The sequence below is a fragment of the Bombyx mandarina genome, chromosome 11 (genome assembly GCF_030267445.1).
Source record: "Bombyx mandarina strain Sakado chromosome 11, ASM3026744v2".
Classification (NCBI taxonomy): domain Eukaryota; kingdom Metazoa; phylum Arthropoda; class Insecta; order Lepidoptera; family Bombycidae; genus Bombyx; species Bombyx mandarina.
In genome coordinates this window covers 12,278,097-12,295,378 of record NC_143218.1, presented here as the reverse complement: position 1 = coordinate 12,295,378, position 17,282 = coordinate 12,278,097, and the positions used below count along the sequence as shown (strand labels likewise).

Sequence of the window (17,282 nt, the reverse complement as noted above, 5' to 3'; positions counted from 1 at the left end):
CAAGCAGTCTTTTTGCAAGGTCATACTGCTGTCCTAAGAAAATTATTGATATAGTGGCGAGAATCAATTCGAGATCCGAACAAAAAATTAAAGCATAAACTTAAAGCTTATCAAGCGTAACCAGAATACGAGATTTTTTTCCCTGAATATGCAGAGTTCATATACACCCAAAAAACTCAAACTGCAACAGATATACAGCAAAGTGCGAGTTTAGCAATATCAAATAAAAAATATTTAGAAGAAGATACAGCACTAGAACACTCGCCTATACTCAAAGAACAGCAATTCTTTCAATTTTATGAATTCTCTAGAGGCAAGCATAAAAGAAGAACTCGGGACAGATGAAAATATTACAAAAAAAAATTTTTTTTTTTTTATTGCTTAGATGGATGGACGAGCTCACAGGCCACGTGGTATTAAGTGGTTACTGGAGCCCATAGACATCTACAACGTAAATGCGTCAACCACCTCGAGATATAAGTTCTAAGATCTCAGTATAGTTACAACGGCTACCCCACCCTTCGAACCGAAACGCATTACTGCTTCACGGCGGAAATAGGCGAGGTGGTGGTACCTACCCGTGCGGACTCCCAAGAGGTCCTACCACCAGTGATTACGCAAATTATAATTTTGCGGGTTTGATTTGATCGAACGATTAAGCCCAGATTTTTTGGACAGTATGGAAGAAGTCGATGAACAAATAAAAGACGTACTCAATCAGAACTTCTTTATTTAGGTTATCGTTTTTTCTTTGTGTAAAAACTAATCTATCATCTATCGATTTAAATAAAAAACGTTTATTGTTTTTCCTCGACACTAAATTATAATACAAACACAATGAAACTTAGTACAGTTGTTGTTGGCAATCCACGGAGTTTTGCTGACCTAGTACTATCAACAATTCAATTCCACAAAACGATGCTTTCGATACAATTAGTGTAAGTCACAGCAAAACGAATTTCACTAGTAATAAATATGTAACCAAAATGATGAATAAACTAGGAACAATAAAATTCCAGATTATGTACTTTTGTTATTAATTGTCACAAACTCATTGATTTGGTTATTGTTTAGTGGTCTTATGGACATCAGCATCGCCAAAGACACACATAGGTAAAACTACTTATTTTAGAACCCTTCAAAAATCATTGGAAGAAGGACATATCGGCATGCGGGACACACCGTAAAAGGGAATTCAGTCCAGAGCCGTGAGTGGCAAGAGATCTTTGTAAACGCACTATGGACGAGCGCAGTGGACCATATTGCCTCTGCTCTGGATGCGAATGATGGACTAATTAATTGGACATATGTAATTTTGGCTGTAAGCGCTGCGTTAGTTTAGAATAGCACAAACTTACAACCTCTTTCGATAGATGTCGTTAAATGCAACTATGGAATTCACCGGAGAGCTGACCGTTGTGTTATGATTTGTATTATAACAGGGTACTGAGATCATTACCTATCCGACCCAGACGACAGGGCAATGCAAAGCCGCCGTCGCCCGAAATATGTCTTGTCGAAACCCCAGATCTACTCTCGGTGCTTTTAGGCCCCACAAGCACCGGTCACCATCCTCGTCGAACTCGTGCATTTCGACGAAGAGTTCGACAAGTGTACTAGCCCATAGACACAGCCCAATGGATCGCGATTCCGATCGGGTGGTATATCCTGTGAAGCACTGCTCTTGCTAGGGCTAGTGTTAGCAAATTCACTCAGGTTGAGCCCATGAGCTCACCGTCCACGTAGCTGGAATAGCCCCCTAGGTTACCAACGAATAGGTAGGAAAAAACTGATATCACCAATCGCCCTTTAGTTGTGGTAGGGCGTATTGTGCCCTACTACCCCCAAACCAATATGTTCGCTGTCGTGAAGCAATCATACTGTCGCACCTTTTGTGACAGTCATTATAAAATCCACCCCATGTCTCAAGATTTACGTTGCGATGTCTCTATAATCCCACAATACCAGGTGTAGTGGCTAGCTATAGTGAGCATACCTTTTTTTTTTTTTTCTACAATAATAAAAAAAACAATGTTCTATTTACTATTTTAAGGACGGTAAACATGTCCGGAAACTTGAAATCGTCGTGGCCTAAAGGATAAGGCGTCCGGTGCATACGTGTTGAGCGATGCACCGGTGTTCTAATTTCAGGTGGGTACTAATTTAGTTTGAAGGGTGGGGCAGCCGTTGTAACTATGCTTGAGACCTTAGAACTTATATCTCAAGGTGGGTGGCGCATTTACGTTGTAGATATCTATGGGCTCCAGTAACCACTTAAGACCAGGTGGGCTGTGAGCTCGTCAATCCATCTAAGCAATAAAAAAAAGGAGATGAGGGGATCATCTCAAACAATTCCTCGGAGCACTCCCCATGGAACATACGGTACAAAATACAGAGGGAACCGAAGTCCCTTCGCAGACCCAGGACCCAGACCCAGACCGCAGACGCATAAAAAAAGGCTCTTAAAAAAATCGCATTGATGAACTCGAATTAAATTCTGGGCTTTGTCCGGACTGCGTCCATTCCGGGTACATCCTGCACATTATTTCTCCTCCTGCAAATTCAATTTTTGTTGATTAAAACATTTATGAAAATCAGCTTAAACATAACAATAATGATGACAAGTTACTTACTACTCACAATTAAATTGTAATTTGAAGGCATATTGCATTAGTTTTGGGGCTGTTTCATCATTTTCTATTTTGGAAGTAGTTGAAATATTCTTGCGCCATTGTGATTCGAAACTCGATGTATATTACGCTAATTGGTCTGCAAGCTTTTCTGCCCGTAAAATTAAAATTAAGGAGTTTGTAGCGTTTAGTCAAACATTCATGAACAAAATCAAATATATATATCTTACGCTATATATATGTGTGTTTATTATTATTATTTATATTGTTTATTATTAAATTTGCTTAGAGCCTGTAACGTACCCTAGTTACATGCATTTTGCTAATTCGCGATTTCGCAATTAACAACCAGTGGCGTACGTGACTACAAATTATCGACGCAGCAACCTCATTCCATGTTCATGGAAAAGTACGCGACTGGTGTCAAGTGCTGACACTGCAGCGTCGCTATGCCGCCCGGGCCGGGGCCCGCTGGCGCCACCTCGGTTCTGACATCGTCCAAGTCCACTCAATAGCATCTTAGTTTAATTAATTGTAATAATTATAATTCTATAATAAATAAGTTAATAGAATTTTGGTTTTTTTTAAACGCTACGACTGTAGTCTACATAATTAGCCTTTGTCATAAGTGGTTTTTATTGCTCCACCACATCGGCTACGCCAGGAGCATCGCTTAATCAAACTATTCTCATCTCAAAATATGAATTCTTTGTCGAAAACTCGTTATATAAAAATATGGATATTCCTTTTAAAAAACTAAATTTAACTCGTAAAACTTGGCTTCTTCTTCTTCTTCTTCTTTATTTTTGGCTCTGGCACGTTTTGTGCATTAGCCAGCGTCAAGTAATAACGTTTTTATAATTCGCCGTTTTATTTATTTACAGTTTATAAATAATAAAAAAACGAAGGAAACTTATCGCAACAAAACATAAATGATTTAGAACGAATTGAATTTACAAAAAAAATCAGAATAATTATATAACAGGAAAAATAAATCAAAATTATAGTTTAATGTTATTATTTAAAATAAACCTACTTAAAATACTATATACAAGGGGATTAAAATCTCGAAGAAGTAAAGAAATATTAGTAGGAAGGGGAACAGAGAGAGATACTAAAGAAGTATATAAGGAAGAATGATCATATAAAGAACAAGAAAAGAAAATATGATTCAGGTCACAATAACTCTCGCCACACTCACAGGCGGTACTAGTTACGATACCAAGTTTGTGCAAATGAACTGGAAGGCTGTTATGTCCCAGACGCATACGAATTATAGTAGAAGTGGCGGTTTTACCAAACGAAAATTTGGCAAACCATGGCTTCCTGGGAACGGAAGACTGTATAGCATACAAGAAACGACCCTTAATCCGGCCGCTCTCTTCCCAACACATATTCCACGATTTGTGGAGGCATATGCCGGGCAAAGCAGCAAGATCATGGCCAAAATTCTTGTACGGGTATACGTCACCGGTCACAGTAGCACTGTTGGCCAAACTGTCAGCTTTCACATTTCCAGATATGCCACAGTGACTAGGTACCCAACAAAATGATACTAAATAGTTGTGTGATTGGCAGTGCAACAGCTTTCTCTTACATTCAAATATTACATGAAAAAAAGGGTTAAGTTTTAGTGAAAATTTTGCTAAGCTCTGTAATGCACTTAAGGAATCAGTAAATACAACGGTTTTTTTTAGTTTGAAAGACAGCACATATTCAAGAGCTTTTAATAGTCCAAAACATTCACCGGTAAAGACCGATGATTCCGGAGGTAATTTAATTTTCTGAACTATGTTGTACTGTTTGTGATACACTCCAACACCAACACACCCACTGGAGTGTTTAGATGCATCTGTATAAATTTGATGCCAGTTAGGCCATTTACTATTGACATTGCAATTAAAATTTTCATTGGCATTAAAATCAGATTTTTCAATGCCAAGAGAAAAGCAAATCACTGGAGAAAGTAAGAGAGAATCATAAGAAGCGCCAAATAAAGGAAGCACCTGAAAAGAATGAGTTGGGGCTTGTAATTGTTTGAATTTCAGGAAACTTTTTAACAGACAAGGTAAAGGTTTATGTGAAGAGGGTACTTTTTTAGAAAGAAACTCTAGTTTCGAAATGAGGGGATGATTATGGAACTGAACAATTCTAAAAATGAATCTATCGGACAGATATTGACGTCTTAAGTTTAAAGGAGGGTCACAACATTCTATTTGCAGAGCATTAACCGGACTCGATTTCATGGCACCAGAAACAATCCTCAAAGCCCTAGACTGTATGAGATCTAGTTTTCTAAAGCCAGCCACATTACCTGGGTCTAAGAAAAAGGTCCCAAAATCCAGTACACTTCTAATGACAGCATTATACACCAACCTCAGTGTAGCCGGGTGAGCACCCCACCAAACCCCACCGAGACATCTCAGCATGTTCAAGTTTCGCTCACATTTACTAACCACAAATTCGCAGTGTGGTTGACCCGTTAGTTTAGAATCAAGAATAGCTCCTAAGAACTTAACTTGATTCCTAATGGGTAATATATCCCCATCATATGTTATATTAAGTGAGCAAGGAGTACGGGATTTGGTGAAAAGTACAACAGTACTTTTTGAGGGAGACAGATCAAGGCCATTTGCATCCATCCAGATTTTTAGCAAAGATAAAGAGGAGGAAACATATCGTTCAGCAGTACTTACAGACATATCAGAGGCATAAATAACCAAGTCATCGGCATACTGTAATAAACTTGCTGAATCTCCGACTGAACCTTCTAGATCATATGTATAAATATTGTACAATAAAGGACTCAGAACAGACCCCTGTGGCAAACCTCTCCATACCAGCCTACTAGGCTTATAAGGGCCGCCAACATCTAAAATAATTTTCCTCTCCGAAAGAAGATTTACAATGGAATTAGTTAAAAAATAGGGAACCTTTAATTTATCTAATTTACTTTTTAGAATATGTAATAGAACGTTATCATAAGCCGAATTAATATCCAAAAAAGCAGCAACTACTGACTTTTTATCTGAGAAAGCATTACGAATATCCGTAACTAATATGCCTAAATTGTCCCCCACACTTTTACCTTTTCGAAATCCAAACTGAGTTTGGGACAGATATTCGTTATTTTCTATATACCATTCAAGCCGATTTTTAATTAAATGTTCAACAACTTTTGTGATCACCGATGACAAAACTATCGGACGATATGATTTGATATCAGATTGTACCTTAGACGGCTTTAAAAATGGCAATACTATTTGACTTCGCCATGACGGTGGAATGTCACCTGTCAGTAAAATTTTATTTATTAAATTTAAAAAGTAATTTAATCCTTTTTCGCCAAGGTGAGACAAAAAGGAATATGGAATCCCATCTTCCCCTGGAGCACTGTCTTTGACGTGATTTAATACACCTTTTAACTCCACTAACGTTAAAGTTAGATTTAGAGAAGAAGGGGCATCAGAGTTATATTGCTTATAAGACAGGATAGGATCGTTGAGTGGAGCAGAAGGAGGAGCCAAACGATCAAGGAATTGATCTGCTAATTCTATAGGCAGCAACAATGCGTTAGAAGGATTGACAGCTGATCTAAATCTTTTGATATTTCGGCATATGACAGTAGCATGTGTTTCAGGTGATATAGTGCTACAAAATTTCCTCCACCCGTCAAATTTCTTTTTTTTAAATAGTTTTCTAACCTCTTTCATTATAGTCATTAATGCCTCGTAGTTTTTCATAGACATATTATTGCGATAATTACGCTCTGCTGCCTTGCGTTTCTTTATAGCATTGGTACATTCTTCATCCCACCACGGTGGAGATGACAACTTATTACTACGCGGCTTTTTCTTTGGAAAAACATTATCAGCCGATTCTAACAAAATAGCTTTGAAATAATTATTATCTATGACATTAACTTCTGAGCAATTATTAATTTTCTCTTCTATTAATAACGTGTATTGACTCCATTTAGAGTCTATGATTTTGTGTTTGAGGCGAGAGTTTTGAATACACATTGTATCCTTTTTTTTACAGGGAAATGAAATGATTATGGGATAGTGATCACTATTATAAGTGGAACACAAAGTAGACCAAGATAGAGAAGATGCTAACTGGGGAGTACAAATGGACAGGTCAATGGCACTAATTACTTCACCAGGCTTTGTGAGGCGAGTAGGAGAACCCGAGTTTAAAATGCACAGGCTATACATGTCTAAGATATCTAATAATTCATAACCATAACTATTAGATACTGAACTACCCCAAGATGTGTGATGAGAGTTGAAATCACCCAGAATCATGAAAGGCCGAGGAAGAACTGAAATTAAGTTTTTAATTTCATTGAAGATTTGCAAGGAGGGATGAGGGACATAGATAGAGACAAAACAGATACCATCAACAATAGCTGCAATGACAGAAAAGCAGTTACTATGTGAAGGGAGAGGGAAGGAAGAAAAGGTGCTAGAGTTTCTGATGAGTAGGCATACACCACCATATCCATCAGCCCTGTCTTCTCTTAAGCACGAATAACCAGGGATTTTGAATACAAAATCTGGCTTTAGCCAGGTTTCAGATAGAGAAAATATAAAAGGATTAAAAGTATTTATAATATGTATAATTTCATGCTTTTTGTTTATAATACTGCGGCAATTCCATTGAATTAACTTGTCCATGTTGGCCATTATTAATATTAGTATAAGTACGAATTAAATTAGCAGCGTGGGACGGTATAGATAAATTGGGTTCAGAAAGTAATTTGATCAATATAGTAATTAACTCTGCTATTGTCTGTTGTGAATTTGCATTAGACGAGGATGGTAATGCACATCCATTAGAAGGCTCTGGCATATTGTAGTCCCTTACAAGAGACTCATGTGCTACATGATCAAAACCTTTACTGTGTTGAGGAGGAGTTCTGGGTTTAGTGAAGACTGTTTTTTTATAAGATATTGTACGTGAGGATGATGAACCAGGCAATACTGTATTTCCACCAGGAACAGATTTAGTTGGGAGAGAGGATACAATATCAGCAAATGATTTAGAAATGGGGGGATGTTATTTTGACGCTTCAATATAGGATAAGCTATTCTCTGCCATTGTTACTTTAATATCTGTTTGTCTCACGTACTCTGGACACTTTTTGCTCGAAGCAAAGTGCAGCCCAGAACATAAGCAGCAAGATACACAGTCTTCCTCCACATTACAAGTATCTCCAGTGTGGCCCTGACCACACTTGAAGCACCTGGGCTTTGACCTACATTGGACCTTGGTGTGCCCAAAGCGGCAACAATTAAAGCACTGGATGGTTGGGTATATATACAATTTAACAGGCATAGAATTATAACACATAAATACACGTTTGGGCAAAACTTGTCCATCAAATGTAAACACGACTGTTTGCGAAGGTTTCCATGTGGGTGTGTTGTTTATCATGACTTTATAGTTTAGTCTTCTAATTTTCAGAATTTCCCCACACCCAATGGGTACATTAGTGTTCTGCATAATATCTTCAGGGGACCACTCAGTTGGGACTCCCCTAACTAAACCCATCCTCGTAATGTTAAAAGTTGGGATAAAAGCCTTCATGTTGTTTGTAGCTAAGCAGTTTGAAGTGACAAAGCTGTTAGCGTCTGTATAATTATTAAAAGAAAGTGTCATTTTATTTCGGCCAATACGTTTCAAACTTCCATTAACAATATTTTTGAATAAATTTTTTTTTAAAAATCTGCCAAACAACTGGGTGTAATGTTGTACCATCATCATCAGCAGACTGTATTTTCTGCACGTGTACCACAAACGGGCCGTGGTCATTGGCATCATAACTAGCCCTACCAATTTGTGTGGAGGCTTTATGAGACATATCAGTGGGAGGAACGGGCTTTGATGATGTATCAGTGCAAGGACCAGGTGCAGGCAAATCAATAGTGCTCTCAGTAAATTCGTCTTTGCATTGACAGTCCGATTGTTTAAATGTTTCTGTATTATTTTTTCTTTTCCTTTTGTTACAATTTTTACAAATTTTGTGGAGCTGGTTACGCTTCAGCTTCCTTTTAGACACCAAAGAGCAGTCAGAATCCATTCCGGATTCGTTGGGAGATTGTGACAAATGCAACCGCGGGGGGCGCTGTGCCCCCCGGGTCCGGAGGCTCGTTCATATAAATATAAAAAACTTACCCCAACTCGAAGAAAAAAAGAATAAAATACAAAAAAATTTAAATAATAATAAAAATTACAAATATATACAAGTTTTAACTATTCTGATCACTTAATAGATTAAAAAAAAATATTTTTCAACAAATTCAAACAAAAACCGCGCCCGCCAAATTCAAAGGTTTCCCGCGTTTTTTTTTTCAAACATGGCTTCATTATGATTGATCAAAACCATTATGTATGCAATACAATTAATTCTTCCACCAGCATTTACACTGTGTTGTCTATGGGCTTGGGTAGCCTTTTGAAGTTGATGGTAAGTAAATTCTATCATGGATGGAAATTAGTGTACCTATTATTTATGCAATAAAAATATAGTATTATGTACGGTATATATGTAATGAAAGTGTTAATAAAATTTTGTCCCACTATAGTGTATTTTATTGCATTAAAAAGTTTTTTTTTTTTGCTTCACATGGGCAAACGATTCTCCGAAACGACGTTCATAAGGAAACTTCATAATGTTGCATTGTAATCCTTTAAAGATAAAATAAATAAATAAATACCTCACCAATATCTATTAAAAAAATCAGCTCTATTAAAATGAATAATTACCAGGTTCTATCAAACATTGCTCAAATAATAACGATCTGTTGAAAACCCATGAATATTTTGTTTTCGCTAAATAAAATAAAATTCACAAATTTGTGTCTACACTATTGTTTTAAATTTATTATATTTTCAGGCATGCTACGTATTTCTAAGTTTCTATTTAAATACCTCCTAAAAATCTATCTATTTAAATTTAATAATTATATATATTATACATACAATTATTGTCTGTAGCGCTACATACATACTTTTGAACTTAAGCTACGAAAATAATTGAAAACAGCAACACTCATCACTGACATTGAGCAAATTTCGTCAAACTGAGAAAAATGCCGCTGCCAAGATGAAACGTAATGATAAAGGTATTTGTTAAAAAATACTAAGAGAGTTGTAAAATTGCGGTTTTCTGATGAGTAAGTTGAAAATTAAGTCGCTAATTTATTATACTGATCCAATCAACTAAAACACACGAATAAGGATAACTTTTGTTGTAGGTTGGTTTTCATCGTTGACAGTAAATTTCGCGTATTTTCATTAAAAAAGGCCTAAAACCCTCCAATAATGTTCGAAATGGTAAGTTCTCTACTTTTTTTAGTGCATATTTCTAAAGTAAACGTTACAGGGCATAATTATATTATAATTACTTACGTTACTAACTTAAAATTGTTGATCGATGTTATAGAACACAGCTGAACCAATGCAGGTTGATATTCCCCCAGAAGATAATGAAAACAATGAGACGGAATGCTACGTCGTTGAAAACCCCACCTTGGATTTGGAAATATACGCTGCGTCATATACTGGTTTTGCAAAACTTTATAGGCTCATGTTTGTAGCAGACCACTGTCCGTCATTGCGATTGGAAGCTTTGAAAATGGCCATATCCTATGTCATGACCACATATAACGTAAATCTGTATCACACACTGCATAAAAAACTCTCAGAAGCAGTGGCATCAGCAGGACTGCCTGATATAGCAGGTTCTCAAGATATTCCAGTCTTAGATACTATTTGGGTAGAATCAAAAACAAAAAAAGCTGCCATAAAACTGGAAAAGCTAGATACTGATTTGAAAAATTATAAAACAAATTCAATCAAAGAAAGTATCAGAAGAGGCCATGATGATTTGGGTGACCATTATCTAGATTGTGGAGATCTCACCAGTGCCTTGAAATGCTACTCAAGAGCTAGAGATTACTGCACAAGTGGAAAACATCTTGTCATGATGTGCTTGAATGTAGTTAAAGTTTCAGTATATCTTCAAAATTGGGCTCATGTTCTAAATTATGTATCTAAAGCTGAAGCGACCCCAGACTTTAATGAAATTCCCGGAAAAGACAGCAACCAGTCAATTTTAACTCGTTTAAAATGTGCAGCAGGATTAGCCGAGCTGGCAACGAAAAAGTATAAATCTGCTGCAAAACATTTTTTGGCTGCCAGCATTGATCATTGTGAATACCCGGAATTAATGAGCAGTAATAATGTTGCCATCTATGGTGGACTTTGCGCACTTGCTACATTTGATCGTTCCGAGTTGCAGAAACAAGTCATAGTTAGCAGTTCTTTTAAATTATTCTTAGAGCTAGAGCCCCAATTACGTGACATAATTTTCAAATTCTATGAATCCAAATATGCCTCGTGCTTACGGCTGTTGGATGAAATAAGGGATAATCTTTTGTTAGACATGTATTTAGCACCACATATAAATTCTTTATACATGCAAATTCGCAACAGGGCTTTGATTCAATACTTCAGCCCTTACTTGTCAGCTGACATGAAATTAATGGCGGCTGCATTTAACCGATCGGTGATTGCCTTAGAAGATGAACTAATGCAACTTATACTTGATGGGCAAATTCAGGCTAGGATTGATTCACATAATAAAATATTATATGCAAAAGATGTAGACCAGAGGAGCACAACATTTGAAAGAAGTTTAGCCATGGGAAAAGAATACCAACGGCGTACGTCAATGTTAATTTTGCGTGCTGCAATGCTCAAAAACCAAATCCATGTAAAGGTAAGAAAATTAATATTATCATTTAGTTCAGTTAATTCCAAAGGTAAAATCCACAATTAAAATTAATTAATAAATAAAATAAGTTCTGTAATAGTTTCTTCTGTGGATTATCATAAAAACAAGAGGCTAAGGTTCGAACTGGAAATAAAACTATTTTGCAATAGTTACTAAAAGACAAAGATAAGAAAAGAGATATGCAACATTTCTATTGCTATAAATGGACAGACAACCCACATACACTTGTATACAATAAGTATCATTTAGCTTAGCTAACAGAAAATTATATTGTGCATTGGCTATATCCCTTCAAACTCGGATATGTAACTGCTGTGATAGCTACAAATGCACACTCACAATATGAGGCAAATATTAATTACCTACCAAAAGCAAAAGGAAATATAATCAAAATTGGTAAAATGGAGAGTATACTCTATTACACATCAAAACACTATTAACATTAGAAAACAGTCAACAGACAGGTATAATTAATTATAAAATAAGTGGTTCTATCGCTTAAAGCATTATTTTCCAGACAACTTTTTATATAGAGAAATTCTCAAAAGCTAAAATAGGTATGTTGCGGTGTACAAGTATTAATAATATTCAGATTGTTCTATTAAAGTACACCAAACCTTTAATCACATAATTAAAAAAATCTTAGAATTTCCCAAATTTTTCTAACATCAAATATTGGCTTCGCAGAATATTGGCAGAGACATAGGACCTCAAAGTGGAGAAGCTCCAGGCTCCAGTACTAGTTTGAACACTCGCACTTTCGATCCAGTACCTCTGTGATTAAAATATTTGTAATACTAAAGGTAACTTTAAAATGTAATTCACATTGCAATGTTTATGAGGCATTGCTCTAAATATGACAAGAAAAGGCTTATAAATTGGACATTTAATGAATGAGAACCTGTTACTGTCTAATAGTCATATTAATTATTGAAACTGATGTAGCTCTTTTAAAATTAATTACATATGGATTTCTTGTTTGAAAAGTTCTCTGTTCTTTCTGCCTTTTTATGGGCGTTTATTGCTGTGGAGAATTTTGTAGATTAAAAACATTCTCAATATATGTATTAATTTAGAGATCTCCATAACATTTTTTTTGAACAAGTTGAGTTTAAGGATAACTAATTCGTCAACGATAAGTGTTGAATAAGCTGTTAGTGGAGTATCCATTGTCAACCTTTGTTTATAATGAACCATTCTATGTAACCGCGAAATATTGTCTACGTAATTTCAAATAAAAAGTAAAGTCTAAAGGTATGTTTTATTGTGTAAGTTGTTTTATGTTTAAAACATGGTTTGATTAATAATAATAAAATAGGTTTTGGATAAATGGGTGAAGTTCACAGGCAACCTAATACAAACTGAAAATGGAGCTGTAACAATCCCATCAATTCCTTTGAGACAAAAGAATTAAACCTCAAATACATTTTTAGGTTGATATCATATTGCTTTTTCTTTCAAAGATTTAGACTACAATATTTTAATCTTATTAGGTATTTAAGAGTACTAATATATATATATTGGTGATCCACATAAAGCATTTGATTTCTATTAAAAATAATAGTTGCACTATTTGGCGCAAGGATTAAAAAGCATGTTCATATCTTACAAATTTATTTCACTAATTAATTAATAGATCAATATCTAAAATGGCGATAACCGTCCTATATTTCTTTTTCATTACAAGAAATTGCTTGTAGACATGAAGGACAAGAACCACTTGCAACGCCGAATGTTTGGGGCCGATTCCTTGCACTGGTAACCAACCACTGAAACAAAAAAAAACTTGAGATTAAATATTTAAAAAGAAATACAAATTGATACCTATTCTCTGAAATATTTATGAAAATTTGATAGATTTTTTTCTATTCATTTTTAATGTATATTTATTGCATTCAGAATAAAAACGAATTCTAGGTCCATCGTTGGCGTTAAGTGTTAAGTCTCAGGTTATCGTAGCCTGGGAAAAGAGGTAGACAGTTTTGTAAACCTTCAGATTGGTACGAATCATGCTCGAAAACTGGACAGATGACTTCACTTTTCTGGCCAAAAGATTACGAACTTTCAGTATCTATGCAAACAGCCTGTAATATCTGATGCTATTCATATATTTAAGAACTACTTTTGAAACAAAACTCTTAGAATCCGTACAAAATAAAACATTTTAGACAGTCGTAAAAGAAATAAGAAGTAGTGATGGTCGCTCGTATCATCAAATTGCCAACACAAACGATTTCTGGCGTCAGACAGACCGACATCGTTGGTCGTTGACTATCGCCTCGACGACCCGGCAGGCTGGTTCGGACCCAGCAGGGTATCTTGGAACACCAGCGGCATCGCCCGAGCGGCCTGACAGGGCTCCCGTACCGCGGAGACCGGCGTCGTTGGTAGTCGACTATCGCCTCAACGACCCGTCGGTCGGGCGTCCTCGGGGTGGCGCCGCGAGTCTGGTTGTAGTGTTGACCGCGGGAACCCCCTTAATCTCACCGGGTTTTGACCCCGGACGGAGATCGGACGTCGGGTGTAAGAGTGCAGGGGAGTCGTTTAGTGCAGTAGGGCCCTAAAAGTTCTTGGGCCCGTGGTCTGCCCCCAACATCAGCAGATCGTCAAGTCCCACATACCCCGTGCGCCTCCCCTTAGGCGCGGGACCTCGTAGGAGGTTCGGCCTCCAACCCGAAAAAAAAAAGGCATTTTACTATGAAATTGGGACTTGGTTACTACAGTAATAGAAAAACTATCACTAAATCTTGTTGGAAAACTGGTTTAAAGCAATTTAATGTTTTAAACTATTGATACCTTTATTATGTGATACACAGTTCTGTTAATGAGACATTGACCAAGAGGTCAAAAAAAATCGATAAATAACTGGTTCATCAATGTTTCTACAAATTAGAAATTTACCAATACACAGTACACAATTAGGAAAATAGAATGATAAATAATCAAAATTAATATAAACCATATGTAAGCAGGTCCTGTGAAAATATGCTCCACAAGATAAATTGCTGCATAAAGGCTGGGGCACACCTTGAACATCAGGTAATTCAATACACAAACAGATGCTACAAACTTGTGAATCTGTTTCATTGCCAATGTCTGTATTCTGACTTCTTTCACATTGAGGAAATACTTCAATATCTGAAATATAGATGAAATATTAAGCTTTGACAGACCCAGTAAAGTGTTTTTAATTAAAGTTTTTCTTTTTACTTTATTTACTATCTTAAAATTTTGTAACTCGCGTCTTTTAGAATTAAAACTAAATGAATGTTTAACATTCTACTGTTTATAAAAATCAAATATAAACAGGCATGTCTACAATCAAAATATAAAAGTGCCTGTCCCACGATTCCTTACCAAAGATTTGTGAAATATTTTCTATTATATCTCTATCATGATCCCAGTTAATAAGTCCATCCTGTAATTTATTTTGCCAGAACTCAGATTGGCCTATGAGATGTAAATTATTAGCTAGACCTTCAGAAGTTACTTCGACGTGTAACCATATTCTGTCATCTGAAAAAGTGCTTTATTTAATAACACCTATATAGTATTTTTTTCTTTTTCAATCTAAGACAAAATTATACAATGTAGTACAATAATATACTAGAGCCATCCTTTTAAGCAGAAAGATCACTTATTACTGTTTTTAATTGTGTAAATTGTGTTTTAACAAATGACTCACTTTACTGGTGGTAGGACCTCTTGTGAGTCCGCATGGGTAGGTACCACCAACCCACCTATTTCTGCCATGAAGCAGTATTGCGTTTTGGTTTGAAGGGTGGGGCAGCCGTTGTAACTATACTTGAGACCTTAGAACTTATATCTCAAAGTGGGTGGCACATTCCGCGCATTTACGTCGTAGATGTCTATAGGCTCTAGTAACCACTTGACACAAGGTGGGCTGTGAGCTCGTCCACCCATCTAAGCAATAAAAAAAAAATTAGATTCCTGAAACCCATATACATCATAATTCACATTTACTGCTATTATTTAAGTTTACTACTCAAATATTTTAAAAATATTACTAACACTAAACTGGAACTAAATGATACTTTATGGCAATGATGATAGCAATCCTTACCAGCATGCCAATGATATCATTATGTCACAATCTGTATCATTTTCGGACTTAACAGAAAAAATATTTGTGAACTATGCTGTTACATATTCTAGTATATTTTTAGTATATATAAATTATTTTGGGGGGTACAATATCAAAATTTAGATTTATAAAAAAAACCTGTTATTGTAAGCATCAATATACATTTTAAGTTCACATATTATTTTTGCATTAATTGCTATATTTATATTAAGCACGCACCTATTAATATTTTCCTATAATCATCTTTGAAACTAGGATTCCTGGGTTCTTTCACAGTACAATTTCTATCTATGAGTTCCAATTGATGAAAATATGGTGTCAGATCTAAAATCAACTCTCTAAATGCAGCCACTATTTCATCTAAATTATTATATTCTCGTTCCAGCGACCCTGCGTGTGGTAGTTGCGTAGATTTTACAAGTAATTTCTGATAGCTTTTATACTCTACACATATAACATGTTGTCTAAAGTTAGCATCTCTCATACAACACTGGATATCACTTAAAGCTGATCCAAACCGTATCTGTACATTGATATCGTTTTCGTATTTTTGTATTTCATCTAACAAACTTTTGTCGATGAGACATAATGAACTTATATCGACGGTCTTTATCACAGAGTCCACCTCAAAATGAAACCTATCCAAAAGATCTAACACGGCATTACTTTTGCTTGAAAAAAGTTCTGTAAAAATCTCTTTCACTGAATTCCCTCCTGCATACATTTCTGAATACTTTTTGCAGATCTTATGTTTTAAAGGACATAGGTACTGTAAGTAGAACTTTTGAAATTATTTCAATCACATAACATTTTATTAAAATGAATACATAACATAATCGACAAATCTGGTAAAAAAATCACTCATCACCTAATAGAGACGAGAAAAACAAACAATAGAAACAAAATATTTTTTTCTTGTTTTGAGTTGAATATTTTAAATTAAATCAGATCAGTAAAAACCATAGAGTTATAGTTAGTTGTTTTTTTTTTCCTACCTAAGCTGATAGCCTTGAGAGGCTATATCAGCGTAACCTTAACTAGTAGGTGAGCTCACGGGGCTCAAACCTGACGAAGTTGCTAACACGAACCCTAGCAAGAGCTGTGTTTCGCAGAATCTACCACCGGATCGGAAACGCGACCCACTGAGAAGATCCGGCGAGAAACTCAGTGGGCTGTGTCTGAGGGTTAATTTACTCGTCGAGCCCTTCGTCGCAAGCGACGGGTTCGACGAGAACGGTGACCGGTGCTTGAACTACCTAAAAGCACCGTTAGTGGATCGGGAGGATCCGAGATGACGTGTTTGGGGCAACGTCGACAGCTTTCCATTCTGTCCGCAGGATCGGGAATGTAGTTACCGGCGGCCACGATGAGAGGGTTCTCGTGTCGTGCCGCTTTATCGAAGTGGCGCATCGACGCCGACTGCAAATACTTACGGACGGACTCTAAGTCCAGGTCGTCATGGAGGCCGACGTTCCTGACGAACCACGGGGCTCCGACGGCTATCCTGCAAAAACGGGATTGGATAATTTGAAATGATTTTAGGTGAGTGCGGGCCACGTGAGCGAACACTACACTTGCATATGTCATGACGGGGCGTATGCAAGTTTTGTAGAGTGTCACCTTATTTCTAAGGGACATTTTACTTCGCATATCATCGGGTAGAGACGTCCTAGAATGAAGGCGGCACGGTCGCGTACCGTCTTAATGTGAAGGCGGAATGTCATCCTACTGTCGAGGGTGACGC

General features: G+C 36.4%; 2 protein-coding genes, 1 long non-coding RNA gene and 1 pseudogene across 5 annotated transcripts; 2 read left to right on the top strand and 2 right to left on the bottom strand.

Annotated features, from left to right (window-relative positions):
* Nucleotides 1–5,888: 5,888 nt before the first annotated feature.
* On the top strand, nucleotides 5,889–7,254 carry LOC149502038 (uncharacterized). The gene is made up of 2 exons (XR_016323897.1): nucleotides 5,889–6,270; nucleotides 6,672–7,254. It is a non-coding gene; the product is annotated as an uncharacterized LOC149502038 (long non-coding RNA).
* Nucleotides 7,255–7,256: 2 nt separating this feature from the next.
* Nucleotides 7,257–8,967, bottom strand: LOC149502037 (uncharacterized; annotated as a pseudogene).
* Nucleotides 8,968–9,625: 658 nt separating this feature from the next.
* CSN1b (COP9 signalosome subunit 1b) lies at nucleotides 9,626–12,686 on the top strand. The gene is made up of 4 exons (XM_028183233.2): nucleotides 9,626–9,811; nucleotides 9,893–9,971; nucleotides 10,081–11,418; nucleotides 12,121–12,686. The coding sequence occupies exons 2-4, from the start codon at nucleotides 9,960–9,962 to the stop codon at nucleotides 12,211–12,213; spliced, it is 1,443 nt and encodes a 480-aa protein (XP_028039034.2). The 5' UTR covers nucleotides 9,626–9,811; nucleotides 9,893–9,959; the 3' UTR covers nucleotides 12,214–12,686.
* A 344-nt stretch (nucleotides 12,687–13,030) lies between these two features.
* Nucleotides 13,031–16,400, bottom strand: Fancl (E3 ubiquitin-protein ligase Fancl). 3 transcript variants are annotated; one of them, XM_028183218.2, is made up of 4 exons: nucleotides 15,758–16,400; nucleotides 14,791–14,949; nucleotides 14,393–14,571; nucleotides 13,031–13,202 (listed from the first exon to the last, which is right to left on the bottom strand). In XM_028183218.2, the coding sequence occupies exons 1-4, from the start codon at nucleotides 16,260–16,262 to the stop codon at nucleotides 13,098–13,100; spliced, it is 948 nt and encodes a 315-aa protein (XP_028039019.2). In that variant the 5' UTR covers nucleotides 16,263–16,400; the 3' UTR covers nucleotides 13,031–13,097. The 3 variants fall into 3 exon arrangements, with proteins under 3 accessions (XP_028039019.2, XP_089587641.1, XP_089587640.1); XM_089731515.1 differs by having other exon boundaries at nucleotides 14,461–14,571; XM_089731514.1 differs by lacking the exon at nucleotides 13,031–13,202 and having other exon boundaries at nucleotides 13,240–14,571.
* Between the last annotated feature and the right edge of the window lie 882 nt (nucleotides 16,401–17,282).